The 14,916-nt window shown below is 38.6% G+C and overlaps 3 protein-coding genes across 5 annotated transcripts; 2 read left to right on the plus strand and 1 right to left on the minus strand.

Annotated features, from left to right (window-relative positions):
- Positions 1–2,320: 2,320 nt before the first annotated feature.
- On the plus strand, positions 2,321–5,253 carry LOC103955942 (sugar transport protein 7). Of its 3 annotated transcripts, none has more exons than XM_048567274.1 (5): positions 2,321–2,622; positions 2,779–2,950; positions 3,584–3,903; positions 3,994–4,620; positions 4,714–5,253. In XM_048567274.1, the coding sequence occupies exons 2-5, from the start codon at positions 2,806–2,808 to the stop codon at positions 5,176–5,178; spliced, it is 1,557 nt and encodes a 518-aa protein (XP_048423231.1). In that variant the 5' UTR covers positions 2,321–2,622; positions 2,779–2,805; the 3' UTR covers positions 5,179–5,253. The 3 variants fall into 3 exon arrangements, with proteins under 3 accessions (XP_048423231.1, XP_048423232.1, XP_009366130.2); XM_048567275.1 differs by having other exon boundaries at positions 2,782–2,950; XM_009367855.3 differs by having other exon boundaries at positions 2,322–2,950.
- Positions 5,254–6,066: 813 nt separating this feature from the next.
- LOC103933841 lies at positions 6,067–7,187 on the minus strand. The gene has a single exon (XM_009343531.3). It carries the CDS (start codon positions 7,069–7,071, stop codon positions 6,448–6,450), a length of 624 nt encoding a protein of 207 aa, XP_009341806.2. The 5' UTR covers positions 7,072–7,187; the 3' UTR covers positions 6,067–6,447.
- Positions 7,188–8,564: 1,377 nt separating this feature from the next.
- LOC103955941 lies at positions 8,565–10,808 on the plus strand. The gene is made up of 3 exons (XM_009367854.3): positions 8,565–8,720; positions 8,948–9,151; positions 10,220–10,808. The coding sequence occupies exons 2-3, from the start codon at positions 8,969–8,971 to the stop codon at positions 10,487–10,489; spliced, it is 453 nt and encodes a 150-aa protein (XP_009366129.2). The 5' UTR covers positions 8,565–8,720; positions 8,948–8,968; the 3' UTR covers positions 10,490–10,808.
- Positions 10,809–14,916: the final 4,108 nt, after the last annotated feature.

Consider the following 14,916-nt stretch of genomic DNA (forward strand, 5'->3'; position numbering starts at 1 on the left):
GACAAAAAACTGTGCAGAGAAACGGATAACCAATTCTGATTCGTACACAACCTGCACGGCAGCAGCCCCAAGTTGCAGAAAACCCAGCAATTTGCAGAAACCCCAGCAATCTGTCCACAACTCGCACGGCAGCAGCAAGGTATTGGCTGCATAGCAGTATACAGCAGCAGACTGCACACACACAGTCTGCACACACAGCAGCAGCACACACCCACACGGCAACAATACACACCGCAGCACCACACCCACACGGCAACCTGTTTTCTGCAGAAGATTTGCAGAAATAAGGTCAACCAAGCACAGCGGAAAAGAAAAAAAAACTAGGGTTTTGGCTCTTGATACCAAATAGAACTTTTACGGGAATATTTCTTCTATTACTTGTTTTGAAATATATACATGTGCTATCATAGCTTTACAAGGAAACAAAAAACATATACACAAACCTACTTAATAAAGGACTCCTATTATTTACATTCCCTATTTTTCCTAATATTGACTCACGCTAACATAAATGTATCTAATTGTTAAATAACAAATATATTAAATATATGCATGTATCCTAACCAGTTTTCAAAATAAGAGAATTAAAGAAAAACTTTGCAGTTGCTTTTAAAGATTGCCTAATATTTTCATGCATCATTTTGCTTCATATTTTTTTTCCTACCACTTATGATTGCCTTGCAATACTAGGACCAGAATGACCGGGATATTCCACAAGAATTAATCAAACACAAACAAGATTAACTCCGGCGTCCCCACGTTTTCTACCCACTACCACATTTTTTTTTTCCAAACCCACTACCACATTTCAGCTTCCACCTTAATGAATCTGGATCCTCGTTGGATCCTCTTTGTGAGAATTTCAGAGATTCATGAATCGTGTTCATTCATCGTATATCGTGCGATCAAAAATTATTTTAAAATTATTTATTTAAAATTAAACATAAATAATACTTAATAAAAATTAATCATATGATGTAAATAAATAGACACGATTCATAAATTCTCAATATCCTTACAAAAGGATCCAGAAAGGGTCCTGTTGGCACCTTAATCTCTCTCTCCTTAAGTGTCAATCATCCACACACGTTGCCCTTACAGCGGATGTTGACTTGACCCCATAAAGCAAATAAAGTATAATATTTTGTCACTCCCACAACAATCATTCAATGATCGTACTCACCAACAACAATCATTCAAACCTGAAACCGTCAGCAGGACGAGAAATTGTTGTATTGTATTGATAGGATCATTTGGTATAATTGATGTAAGTGGTATAATATGTGAAGTGGTTATAGGACTGTGGATTTAGTATGTATGGTCCTGAAATACGATTATCTAATTTAACCAGTTCAAATGTTATAATATGTGAATTGGCTATAAGATGTGGATTTATACAAGAAGTTATAGGATATCATTTCAAATAAAGAAAGATTAGTTGAGATTAGTTATTCGGCAATGGTCGCATGCAAGGCACTTATTCTCTTTCAAAGATGTGAGGACCTTTACATCCAGAAACTCTCTTCTCGTCCCTCCTCCAACAATTTTGTTGACAACAAATGAAAGTAAACGAAAAAGATAAAGGCGGGGGACTATGCCAAGACCGCAAAGATAGAAACAATCAACGAAAACGGAAATAAGGACAAAACGAAATGTCACAAGAATGAGCAAAGGTTATAAAATTTGGAATCATAGACCACCAATTATAAGCATAATTATCTACAAAAGAAGTTAAAGTATCTGCAACTTAATTTCTTTCTCTATAACTATGTATACACATAAATCTGATTTGACGAAATATTAATAAAAATTCTTCCAATCCATCATAAAAAATCACGAAACCGCACTAGAAGCCTTAAAAGATAAAAAAAACACACTGCTATAGTATTAGTATCACTAAATATACATATTATGTAACATATGAACTGCGTATACGATGTTATCGCGCTCCACTACCCAAAACAGAAGCCCTCTCTGTCTTACATCTTTCTTATCTTTTCCTTTTTCATGTGTTACGTGTAATCCAAAGCACCATACTTTAGTACAACCAAGTTCCAAACAGAGAAGACAATATTTGAGAACATGCATCAAGAGATCTCCTCCAGATCTCTTCCACCTAATCCTTCTTATTGAACAATTTAAGTCATTAAAATTTGATCTAACGACTAAAGTTATTATAACTTTTAGAGTTGGTTTCTGTTTGTAATCATTTGATCAAATTTGAAAGATCCAGATTATTTGATGAAAAAGATTATGTGAAAGGATCCAGAGAGGATCCCTTTCCCCAAATATAAAACCAAAAACATGCAACAAAGTCAGTTCAAGTGGAAAATTGCAAATCAAGAAAAAATGGACATCATTGACTCATCATAAATGTGAAGGGAGACCTGTCTCTATCTGATCAAGTTTCAGCCTGGTTGATATGAATTTATCAGTCGAAATCCTTGGATCTTTGTGTCTGAAATCAATATATTCCAAAATTCAGACCATTCAAGAGAAAAAAAATCTAAATAAAGAGAGGGAATAGCAGTACAAGGAGGATCCATGATATGGATTGAATCTCCTTTTTATAATTTAGATTAAATTAACGTATAACATCGTGGTTTCAAGGATAAATTTAAGGTTAGATATGTCACCAATTTCACTTTGCAAAGAAACAAAGAGCAGCTATAAAAATATGGATGTGGATCCTCCTTCTTTCCCAGAAAGTTGAGAATTCTCTTTTTTTATTTTTTCTTTTTTTTCCTTTTTTTTCTCTCTCTTTCTTGTGTCTCGTAGCAGGAGCTAGCTCCTCTCTGCTTGGAAATGGCGGGAGGGTCGTTCGCGCCGACCGGTGTGGCCAAGGAGAGGGCACAGCAGTACCAAGGGAGGCTCACCCCTTATGTCATCGTTGCCTGCATTGTTGCCGCCGTCGGCGGCTCGCTTTTCGGTTATGATATCGGAATTTCAGGTAACCTTTCACATTTTTGTTGGCTAGCTCTTTGGTCTTTTGCCTTTTTCAGGGTTTCATGAGGTAATCTACCGAGTCGTTGAACGAAAGAATTAGGGAATTATGACATGAAAGCAAAGTTAGTGGTGAAAAGTTCAGCTTTCTTACATGGTATCATAAATTTTGGGTAGCTGAAAATGGAAAAAAAAATATGGGTGCAACAGGGTGTATATCTGCTTGTGCTTATCTCTCTCCTCACGGGTGAGAAGAAGGATCGAGGAGAGAGATAAGCACAAAAAAAACGGATATACAATTAGTTGCACTTAAGTTTCTTTTCTAAAAAAAAGAGTAGTAAAGGGAGAACACATTCTTATTGTAACTTACAAATGTCAGAATGATACTTATGACAGTATCTTAAGTCAATCACGTATTGTCATGTATTTTTAACTTTCCCACATAGCATTGTGTGATTGATTTAAGGTACGATCATAGTGTCGTTGGAATACCGCCACGGTGTCATCACCGTTGTAGGGAAGTTTTCAGACGGTCATAAAATCGGTAACATGTATGATTGTGCCTGTATGTGTGTGAAATATGGAAGCAGAAATCTTACTGAAGAATCTCTTCTAAATGTTTGGTTTTAACTGTCGTTAGGCGGGGTTACGTCGATGGACGGATTTCTTAAGAAATTCTTCAAGACAGTGTACAAAAACAAGACGCATGCCCGGGAAAATAACTACTGCAAGTATGATAACCAGGGTCTTGCAGCGTTTACCTCTTCGCTGTACCTCGCCGGTTTAGTTGCATCTTTTGTGGCTTCTCCGGTCACAAGAAATTATGGACGCCGAGGAAGTATAATCTGTGGCGGAGTCAGTTTCCTCGTTGGAGCAACTCTAAACGCTTCAGCTGAGAATTTGGCCATGCTTCTCTTAGGTCGGATCATGCTTGGCGTTGGTATCGGATTTGGAAATCAGGTAACTAATTCACAGAAGGCAATGACTTACTTCTGTCAACAAAATGTTCGAATACAACTGATTTCTTCTGCTTGCTTATTTGTCTTGAAGGCTATTCCGCTATATCTTTCAGAAATAGCGCCAACGCATCTTCGAGGAGCCTTAAACATGATGTTTCAGTTAGCAACTACGCTTGGGATCTTCACAGCAAACATGATAAACTACGGAACTCAAAAACTCGAGCCATGGGGGTGGAGGCTCTCGCTAGGGCTGGCTCTAGTACCAGCTGCAGCAATGACAGTCGGAGGAATATTTCTACCCGAGACACCAAATAGCTTGATCGAACGAGGATGTAAAGACGAAGGAAGAAAAGTTTTGGAGAGAATTAGAGGAACCAAAAATGTCAGCGCAGAGTTTCAGGACATGATGGATGCAAGCGAGTTTGCCAATGCAATAAAGCACCCGTTCAGAAACATCCTCGAGCGAAGGAACAGGCCTCAGCTCGTTATGGCAATCTTCATGCCGACATTCCAGATCCTCACGGGGATAAATTCGATTCTGTTCTACGCTCCCGTGTTGTTTCAAAGTATGGGGTTCGGGGGAAATGCTGCTCTGTACTCCTCTGCTTTAACCGGAGCAGTTCTTGTCACGTCTACGCTGCTATCTATCGCAGCAGTTGACAAACTGGGACGAAGGGTTCTGCTCATTACTGGTGGAATACAAATGATTGTATGCCAGGTAAACTTCATTACAATTCAATTAGAAAAACTAATTGAAAGTTCTAAAAACGCTTTATAAACGCTTATTATTCTTCTCTTCAACGCGAAACAGGTCATAGTCGCAGTAATCTTGGGGCTCAAGTTCGGGGACAATCAAGAACTATCGAAAGGATTCTCAGTACTGGTGGTGGCGGTGATTTGCCTCTTCGTGATAGCTTTCGGGTATTCATGGGGTCCTCTCGGGTGGACAGTGCCAAGCGAGATCTTCCCTCTAGAAACCCGATCAGCTGGACAAAGCATTACAGTGTCTGTGAACCTTCTGTTCACCTTCATCATCGCCCAGTCGTTTCTCTCCCTCCTGTGCGCGCTCAAATTCGGGATCTTCCTCTTCTTCGCGGGATGGATTACTATCATGAGCGTCTTTGTTTACCTGTTTCTTCCCGAAACCAAGGGGATTCCAATCGAAGAGATGATACTGATGTGGAGAAAGCACTGGTTCTGGAAGAGGATAATGCCGGAAGAGTATCCTGAAGCTGACGACTCCGTTAATGTCAGGCAAAACGATTCAACAGTTTGAGATATTTTAGAGCATAATGATGTATAAATAAAGCAGATGATCGTTACAATTCAGTTTTAAAGGCTTTTAAAATAACTGAAAGCGTTTGGTCAAAATATTTTTGAATTAATCCTCAGTAAAAATGCAAGTGAATAAACTCAACTTTTGTCCTTAAAAAAGCAGTTTTAATCATTTTAAATGAACTTTCAAACCAACCAAAAATATATTGAGTAGAAGTAGCCAACTAGCCTATTTCCCTTGAATCAATGTCTATATATATGAAATTTCCGGGCACCTACATTACTCCCAACGGGGTTTTCTCCATTGCAAGGAAATTACGAGATGTGAGTAGCCGGTCGATCTGCCCAAGGCGGACAACCAGCTGGTCAATCTGCCCAAGGCGGACAACCAGCTACTCACATCTGATACGGGATTTAAGTAGCCGAACAATCTGTATTGGGATGAGTATAGCCCGTCGATCTGCATACAGTGGAAACTGTCTACTCACATATCAGTTGTGGGATTTGAGTAGCGGAAAATCAGCCCAATACTGGCGGGCAGTTGTTGCAGGCCGGTTGACGCAGGCAACCAGCTCCTCACATATTGCGGGTTGCAAGTAGTCGGTCTATCTGCCCAATAGACAGCGGAGAATTGCTACCCAAATATCAGGATGAGTAGCTGAACATTCTCCCCGATACATGGGGACAACCGGCTAGTTATATTCGGTTTGACGGGCTGCCCATTACAGGCAGACAACAAGTTTCCCGGGCTGCCCAACACAGGCAGACAACCGGCTGCGAGTAGCCGGTAAACCTACCAATACAGGCAAACAACCGGCTACTCACATATTTCGACACCATTTCTAAACAGGAAAAACTCGTGCAAATCCAGATAAAAAACACAGAATGATTGGCAAGAGATTAAGCACAACATTTTATTCTTTGATGATTACTACTGCATCATATAATATTTCTCTCTATATACTTCTCTTTTCATCCAACCTCGTAAACATTTCTTGCACACTAAGTAAACTATACAAGGCACCAAACACACAAACTTTCCTACTAATCTTCTTCCTTTAATTTGCACAAACCCTAGCAAGATATTTGCCCTAATCTTATCATCATTTGCTCGCACTCAAATCAACTTTCCTCTTGAAAAAATAAAGGAAGCAAAGCGAACAATCATTACCAACTAATAGAACAACCTTCAACGATTTTCGGAATTTCGGATTCATTTAACTTTTCGATCAAACGATTCAAGCAGGCAGCCTTGCTAAATCACCATCGCTCACACCAAATCGAGCCGCAGCAGCCGGCGGAGATCGCTCGTTGCGGTGCCGTTCCTTCCCAAAAAAGCAGGCAGCGGCACCGAGCTCGGAGGCGGAGACGCGTAGAAAACGCTCGATCCAGCATAAATCGCGTCCATGACCTTGAACTCCGCAGCCTTAATCTGCTTCTGCACGGTCTCCGGGTCGGGTCCCAAACGGTCCGTGGATCCCAAAACCAAATCCGGATCGTTTTCCTTATTCGCCTTCTGCTTGCAATCGTCGCTAGCAACCACTCTTAGCCCTCGGTTGCTCTTCTCCGGGTTCAAAACCTCACCGCGCCTCAGGATCTTGACCTGTCCCGTCACAAGGTTTTTAACCGGCGCCTTCGCAACAACGGAGTGATCAGCGTACCGATCGCGAGGTCGGTCGTGCTGATTGGACTGAACCGCCATCGGACTCCTCTTCCGGCGGCGAGATTGATGAATATTGGCGGTGGAGCCATGGTTGGGGGTGGAATTAGGGTTAGGGTTAGAGAAATTGGGGCTCCGTCGTGATCCGGAGCGGGGGGAGAGGGTTAGGGTTAGAGCTTCGTTGCGGAACCTACCTCGAAGGCAATCCTGCGATCGGAAAATCGCCGTCACCATTTTTTTCCCTCAGAAAAAGAAAGAGAAGGAGAAAATTGAAAATTGTGAAAGAAAAAAAAATTATTTAATTTCTTGATTTTCTGAAAATTTTGTTATCGGAGAAGAAATGCTATATTTTGCAAAGCAAGGGGGAGCGTGTATTTATAGAGAGGTTCCGGTACGTCACGTGACGTCGCGTGAGGTTTGGAACCATCTGAGGAGCGTGGGCGGGTTGAGATTTTGACCGACGTGGATTTGCAGTTATACCGGGGGTTGAATTTACTGTATTGCACTGGTGTTTCACAAATTTACGAAGGCGACCAAGCAAGGTCTGCGCTGGCTTTTTTAATTCTGGAGTAAGAGAGTGGCAATGATGTGTGGTTCGATGCTTTGGTTGCCGTGAAGGGGACCGGAGAGCCACGCGTTCAAAAGTGAACGGGTGGAGTGGTTGGTCTTATCGACACGTGTTGACCGGGGAAACTGAGTATTCCGTTTGGGCAGGTTTAGACTGGAATCGCGGTTTCGTGGAAGCTACGGCCTACGGAACACGGGAAACAGTGGATCCGGGTTCCGGTGAGTGGGCTCTGGGTCTGTGTGTACCAACCGACGTGTCTGGGCTAGGCAGATTATTGACCCATCAATGAATTGGACTGGATGTGTAAACCGAAGGAAATTTAATTTGATTGGGTCCACTTTGGGTTGAACATAGTTTGGTCTACCTACATCCCGTGAAGTAAAAGCTCGTTTAAAAGTAATTTAAAAAAAAAAAAAACTAAAAACGTTTTAATGATAACGTTTTTAGAGCTAGTTCATAGGAACATGCAATTGAATCATGAAAAAACACTTAAAGTGCTTGTGAAATACAAAAATATTTTTTTCTAAAAATGCTTTCAATTATTTTAAAAGCACTCACTACGAGCCGTAAAAACTTGGATCTATAGACTATAGTATGCTATTCAAAACTAATAACATATGAGACCCATCTATAAGCTTTGTAAAGAGCTTCATCATCTTTTCGGGTCGAAGCCTTCCTTTCATTGCAGTTGTGGCCATTTGAAAATTATTGAAAAAATTAAAGGAAAGATTATTGAAAGAGGCAATAGAATAGAATGTGAAGAATTGAAATAAAATGAGGTAAAATAGTGTAGAATGGTGAAAAGTATGTGAGAAATGATGTAAGAATGACTTAGGTATTTATAGGAAAAAAAATTAAATTAATTTTTTTTAAATTCTTCCAAAAAAAAAAATCAAATTCCAATGGTAACATGACGTTAGTTAGCCGTTAGCATTCAAATTGGCTGAGCTGGAAGGTTGGCTAGAAATGGCCAGCCTGCTGGCCTAATTTGAGGGTTTTGGCTTGGTGGGGCCCATAAGCCCTATGGCTTAGTCCTTGGTTGGAGACAATTTTTGTGTCATTTCGAGCTATTTTTAACCCTATGGCCGAGTCGGTTGGTGATGATCTTATTTTCCATTTCGAGATTTGTGTAGTATATGATCGGAGCCCTTATAAGTGGTATACGTGGTATACTTCCGTTCGTTCATTTCTAAACTGATAGACGGCCGAGATTTAAAGCTCAAAAATAATGATCTCCTCCACTTCTTCAGCCTCCATCGCCGCCTTTCCTCCGTCTGGGATCTGATCTTCGCACTCCTCTAAAATACACTCCAAGGTACTGGGCAGCTCCCTCAAATCCTTTCTGATATATCCTTCGACTTCAAATCTTGGTTGCAATCGTTCCAGTTCTGGATTTTGAATCATAAGTTCATTTTTTATTTATTAATTTCATGCTTTTCTTCCTGTAAATTCTTGATAACCAACTTCTTTTTTTCTCACTGCATCTGGATAGGTTTAGATTGATGAAAAAATATGAAATTTCATTGCTTTTGGTGTTTACAGGTGAAAGAAAAGCCGGAAGAAATGCCGCTGTACGATTGTATGCTGCTGCTGAAGCCCCATGTGAGGAAGGAGTCTCTGATGGACTTGGTTGCTCGAGTGAGCAAACACGTTTGCAGAAGAAATGGAGTTATTACTGACATGAAGTCGTTCGGCACTGTTCAGCTAGGTTATGGTATTAAGAAGCTTGATGGAAGGTACTATCAGGTGGGTTTCTTTTTATCTTTCTGCAATCTTATAGTGCATTTGAATTATTACAGATTGTAGTATTCTTCGTCGTTGCGTTTGAATTGTCTATTTTTGCAATGAGAGCGTGTTGTGTAGTTCGTTGCGTTTGCGGATGTTTTTTAGTTGAACTTGTTAATGCTACATTTTCGATAAGTTGAGGGCCAACGTGATGCCGCTGCAGTTTCCCATTCTCTTTGTTGATACGTAATGAAAAGTGTGTGAAATTTCTATAAGCTTCTTTTAATATGGAGGTTCGAGAAATGACAATTACTGGCTGAAGCAGGGATGATATTTTCGTAGGACATGAACGAGGATTTGAATTGGGTTAAAGTGCTGCTTTCTTTGTTTGTCTTAAGAACTTGAATTAGAGGATTTCAAATGTAAGGATGGAACCTCTAGGGGATGGCATAAAGTTGAAAGCTTCCCTCAGAATTCTCAGGATGCTTAATTTGAACTATCTTAGGTTGTAGATTCTGTTACGCCCTCAGCAGGGGACGACGGACTCTGCTTGTAAGATTGTAACAATATCTGAATTCAAAGTTCTTTGCGAGCTTTATAGCAAGACGGATGGTTTTCTGTCAGACCTTGCCAATCCCTAAACTTAGGAAAAATGACAACAAAAAAACGAAAAAGGTTGGCATTCTATCACAGTTTTAGAGTGCAACCGTATCTTTATTGTTTGATAGTTCTTTAGACGTTTTGTCATCCCAAAGAGTGACAATTTTCACTGTCTTAGCACTCTTGAACATCTCCATTAGGATGCTGGTGCCTTTTATCCTGAAGGGTGAGGGCGATCTCCTTTGTCGGTTATTGGGTTTCCAGGGTTTCTGCTTCCTGGGTGGAAATGTAGATTTCACCAGATTCAGCACTTCCTGGAATATTCTAAAACCTTTGAGAGCTCTTGACCATCTTAATCTCATCAGATGCAGAAATACATTTGTACACTTATGGTCATTTTCTATTTCCATATGTTGTCTCGTTGGTATTTCGAACTGTTGACGAGTTATTATGATTTTATTTATAACTCAAAGTTTCCATATGGTATAGGGCCAACTAATGCAAATGACAATGATGACTACACCCAACATCAACAAAGAGCTGCACTACTTGAACAAGGAAGATCGGTTGCTGCGCTGGCTGTTGGTTAAACACCGAGAAACAAAGTATGGACAGGAATTTCTAAGTGAAGAGGATTCGAAAAGTGAATTCAATAAGCTTCAGCGGAGCAGCATATATAATATGGAAGAGTCTGAGACTGAGGATGATGATGACGATGACGAGGAATATGATGTGGAACAAGAAGGAAAACGTACCTGAAGGGTAGTGGAATACTGTTTCAGGCATGATCCTTAGCATTTTGTTTAAGTTCCTTGATTTACGTTTGCCATAAGGTACGGCATCAGTAAGTGTTATGAACTAAGTTGGGTGAATTAGCTTATCGATGAATTAGATGTAGCGAGCTTTTAGGTTTAATACGGATGATGCACTCAAATTCCGTTCTTCTCTTGGCCAGTGTACAAAACCATTGAAGATGAACTTAATCAGCCGATGTTAGGATTATTTCTCTAGACCGAAAACATCTTGAATATCTTCTGAGCGTTAAAAGGATCAATGCAGTAGTTTAAATTTCTTTGTTTCTCGTGATGATGTATGTGTTAGGTTGATGTTGAGTTGTCGCAGGAGGAACTAGGGCATGGTGCGGGTGCTTCTAGTTCGGTTACGTGAACTACAAGTAACCATGCTTTGGAGCTTCCTTCTACGATTCTAACCTTATGTTTGGATGGAGACGGCTGCCTTTTGCACATGAATTGCTTTGTTCTTGCCCCTTAATTTCCAAATGGTTCCACTTTCTATATAGCAAACATGCCTTGCATTAACCACAGGAGGAAGGAAACATCCCATGCATTGAAAAACAATAAAACGGTAGCGTCTATATTTTACACGCGGAATGTCGTTTGGCATTTAGGAAAGGCATGATATCGAGAGAATCTGTCGAATATTATCGGCGCAATCTATCGAGATATGTTAGCAGATATTAGATCAAACACTTGGTGGACACAAAAGGGACCCATACCACCTATTTGGAGAGTTTTCAAAAGACATTCACATGTATATTTTATGAGATCCTGCGACCATTCTGGTCTTAATGTACATCTGTCTCTGATTATGCTATAACGTTTAAATTAGACATGGATTTCAATTTATATTTATACTTCCATCTTCTTTTTAGCTCTTCTTTCTCTTTATTTGAGTTTCTTGACGCATACAAACGTTCGTTTTTGTAATGCTTAGGCTCTCACCCCGTTAGGACCCGATATCCTAGCCTTATAAAAACAACGAAGATTTGGCCCGTATTATTGGGTAAGGATATAGGGTATACTCATACTAGTGAGGACCGAAGTATTTTCGTTAACAAAATGTATCTTAATCATTGAAAAATGTTATACTGTTATTTTGCCATAGATTTAGCTGTTACAGTAACAAGGACAAAAGGGGGTGCCTTTCTTTAATCACTTTATTAATCCTATTCTTGCTTTATTGAACATATTATGAATACTTTGTGCATGATTAACGTCTTTTTTTTTGCAAATTGTTAATCCTATTCTTGCTTATTAGTTTCCGCACCACTAATATTTTGACTATATGTTCCCCCAATTGCATGTCTTTTGACCCTCCACTAATCTAAATCAGTGGACATGGATACATAGTTATTTTAGCGTTTTATGTTATTGATACAAATACTATGTGAATAAAAACTTACATATTTATTTGTATCATTAACACAATATCAGAGCATCTTCAATGTAGACAATTGAGCAGGCAAATCCATTTTGATGACCCATGTCAGGCAAAAACAGCTCCCACAGTATAGGCAATTAATTTTTTTGCAAATTTTGCCTACTCTCCCAAAGTAGACAATGTTGCCTACAATATCATGTCTAGGCAATAGGACCCCACATCTTCTTTTATAGTAAAATATTCTACGTAAAGAAAGATAACAAAACTTAAAAGTGAAAGTATATACTATACATGAAAGATAATAATAAAATATAATTTTGTCTACTCTATTTGCCTAATTCAATGGAATGACAAACTTTTTCGATAAGGCAATTGGGTAGATAATATGCCATGTCGATCGTTATAGTACAATTTTATCTATTTTAATTGTCTTCTCACGGTAATTATACACCTGAACCACGAAAGTCCTCCGAACTAAATAACAAGTTGACCGGCGTAGAAAGAATGTGGTGAAAAGTATTTACAAGATAATGTAAAATATAAATAATTGTACTTGTTATATGATTAGATGATAGAGGCAGAGGTATCAAATCAAAGCATAAGCTAAAGCTCCTCCTACTGTTTTGAGACTCTAATGGGAATCCAAGTCAGGTAAATTCTTTTCCTAAAAAGCTGTGTTGTTCTGAGCTGCACACGGGCAAATCCGTTTCAAATCAAATGCCCGTTGAAGTGTCTGTCCCTTTCAATTTCAAACCTGTCGTTGGGAAACTTCTCTAGTAATTTACTGATTTCTCTTGTCAACATATTCCCGGCTCGATGTTGAGTCGAGAACAGAGATTCTTACATGTAACTAAAGTTATATCCCTATACGTAAACAAGACGAAGAAAAGAGGGATGCATATTTGATTGTACCCAAGTTTTCTCGCTTCTTGTGAACAAACTACTCAAAATATAACAATCTTGTTATGTCAAGTGTGTCAACTTTTTCAAGGGGATTTTCTATGGTACTATAGATTTGGTGTATGCAAGGAGGTATTTCTAACCAGTTAGATATTTGTATAAAAAAATCAATATTAAACATTTAAAATGATCGAAGTATCACAAAATCTTACTCCGGAATCATGGGTGGATGTACATTATGACCAAGGTGGTCCCAAGATCACTCAGAGTCTGAGATATTTACACACACACACACACACGTGAAGGTCTTTCAAGGACTCTTTGAATGTTTGGTACAAGTTCCTTTTGTGCCTATCAAGTGTTTGATGTAATGCTTGTTAGGCATATCTCAACTAGTTGTGGCGACATCATTCAACAAATTCTCTTGATATCACTCATCAGATTGTTTCGGCATGTGTCAGTTTCTGTTGCCATGTGTGCAACATAGTTTAACTTAAGATAAGAAACTCACCAAATGTTCAACAAATGTCTCAATAGAAAAACCGATTTTTTATTTTTATTTTTTTGCATGCTTCGTACTTTGTGTTTATCTAAAAAACTTATACTTTAATACTAAGGCACCCCCAAAATTCAAATCCTAAATCTCGCATGTCCGAAGCACCCTAAAATTTTTGCTTTTTAAGCACTGCAATAATAGAAGAAAGTCACGAAATTCCTGAGGGTTTTTATAGTCACGCTAACCCTGCGAGAACCACTGCATGGGAGGGTCCCTCTCGTGAGTGGTGATGCCAAACCCAAAACTCGAACAGCTTGACACTGTTTCCTTTGAATCAAATCAAGACAACTGCATGACATGTATAAATAGAATTTACATGCAACTTGAACGTTAAATCGAAGTACTATAAACTTATTTAAAATACTGTAAAAATAACATCTCCGATATATGTCTCTTTCCAAAAACATGTATCACACGTTCAGGAGCTTGCATTCTCGGTAATTCACTCAGTGAGTTACTGTTAAGGTCAAGGTTCAAGCATGGGGGTTGTCAAATAGTAATTACCATTTTTAACGTCCTCGAGGGACACAAAAGCTGTGGCTCATCACAAATTAAGAAAAGGTTACTTCTTTTATCAGCAACTTGTCTTTTACTCTTTCATCTTTCCTGCACTGCACGGTCTGCATCGGCTGCTCGAGAAGGACTATATGGAACAAAATGATTGTTACTAGGACGTCTCGTTTTAATAAAATAATAATATATGTAAGTTTTATAATACATTATTTTGTATTATTGATTGAGACGTTATTTGTAAGTTTTCATATAGCTCTATAAGTAGAGTTATGAAAGAACAACGAATCAATTTTTACATTCTCATTTTCTCATTTTACTGTAATACCTTGAAGCTTCATGTAGCTCTCTACGAGGCTACAATATTGTGGAGTATTGAATATTCTGCTATTTAGAGTTTTTAAATTCAATTCAACGATTGCTTTTTTTGTCAACCGTTGGATTGGCTCTAAGAGAACTTTAGTTGTTAGTAAAAAAGAGATAATGAGAGAATTTTCACACTGTAATTTTCATTTTAAGAAAATAAAGATCAAACTTAAACGTACAGTTTTGCATACTAATTCGGGCGACTGACTTAACCTACTCTTCATCTCACATTTTCTATTCACAATACCAATTTAGAAATTCATTCAGTCCCCTACTTTTTACTTGATCTACCCTATCTTTTGATTGGATTCTTTCCAATAAAAAGGCATAAAAGAGATGCTTTGTGAACTTTTGATTATTTTTTGTTAAAAAAAAAATAAAAAATTCACAAAGCATCTATTTTTTTCCTAAATGATCAGCACCAGTCAAATAAACAAACACCCTCAAGGGTCCCCTCTTGCTCCCAAAAGCAATCCAAATTATATTCCCATTTCAACTAATCATGTTCCTTATTTGGACTTACGTCAGAATGTTTTTGCAATAGTATTTTAGGTCAATTACACTTAAAAATACATATATTTTAATTTTTTAGATCGTAGTACGTAATTAGCTTAAAATACTGTTAAACATACTTCTTTGAACAAAAAAGTCTTAGTAACTGATACAAATAGCG

The sequence above is a fragment of a genome, unplaced genomic scaffold (assembly GCF_019419815.1).
Source record: "Pyrus x bretschneideri cultivar Hongxiangsu unplaced genomic scaffold, Pyrus_bretschneideri_v1 Contig44, whole genome shotgun sequence".
Taxonomy (NCBI): domain Eukaryota; kingdom Viridiplantae; phylum Streptophyta; class Magnoliopsida; order Rosales; family Rosaceae; genus Pyrus; species Pyrus x bretschneideri.

What these genes read in the sequence shown, in the direction of transcription:
- LOC103955942 (XM_048567274.1), top strand. Translation starts at nt 2,806, where the DNA reads ATGGCGGGAGGGTCGTTCGCGCCGACCGGTGTGGCCAAGGAGAGGGCA. An exon ending in TTATGATATCGGAATTTCAG is followed by an intron (nt 2,951 to 3,583) that starts GTAACCTTTCAC and finishes AACTGTCGTTAG; the next exon opens with GCGGGGTTACGTCGATGGAC. An exon ending in GTATCGGATTTGGAAATCAG is followed by an intron (nt 3,904 to 3,993) that starts GTAACTAATTCA and finishes TTTGTCTTGAAG; the next exon opens with GCTATTCCGCTATATCTTTC.
- LOC103933841 (XM_009343531.3), bottom strand. Translation starts at nt 7,071, where the DNA reads ATGGTGACGGCGATTTTCCGATCGCAGGATTGCCTTCGAGGTAGGTTC.
- LOC103955941 (XM_009367854.3), top strand. Translation starts at nt 8,969, where the DNA reads ATGCCGCTGTACGATTGTATGCTGCTGCTGAAGCCCCATGTGAGGAAG. An exon ending in TTGATGGAAGGTACTATCAG is followed by an intron (nt 9,152 to 10,219) that starts GTGGGTTTCTTT and finishes CATATGGTATAG; the next exon opens with GGCCAACTAATGCAAATGAC.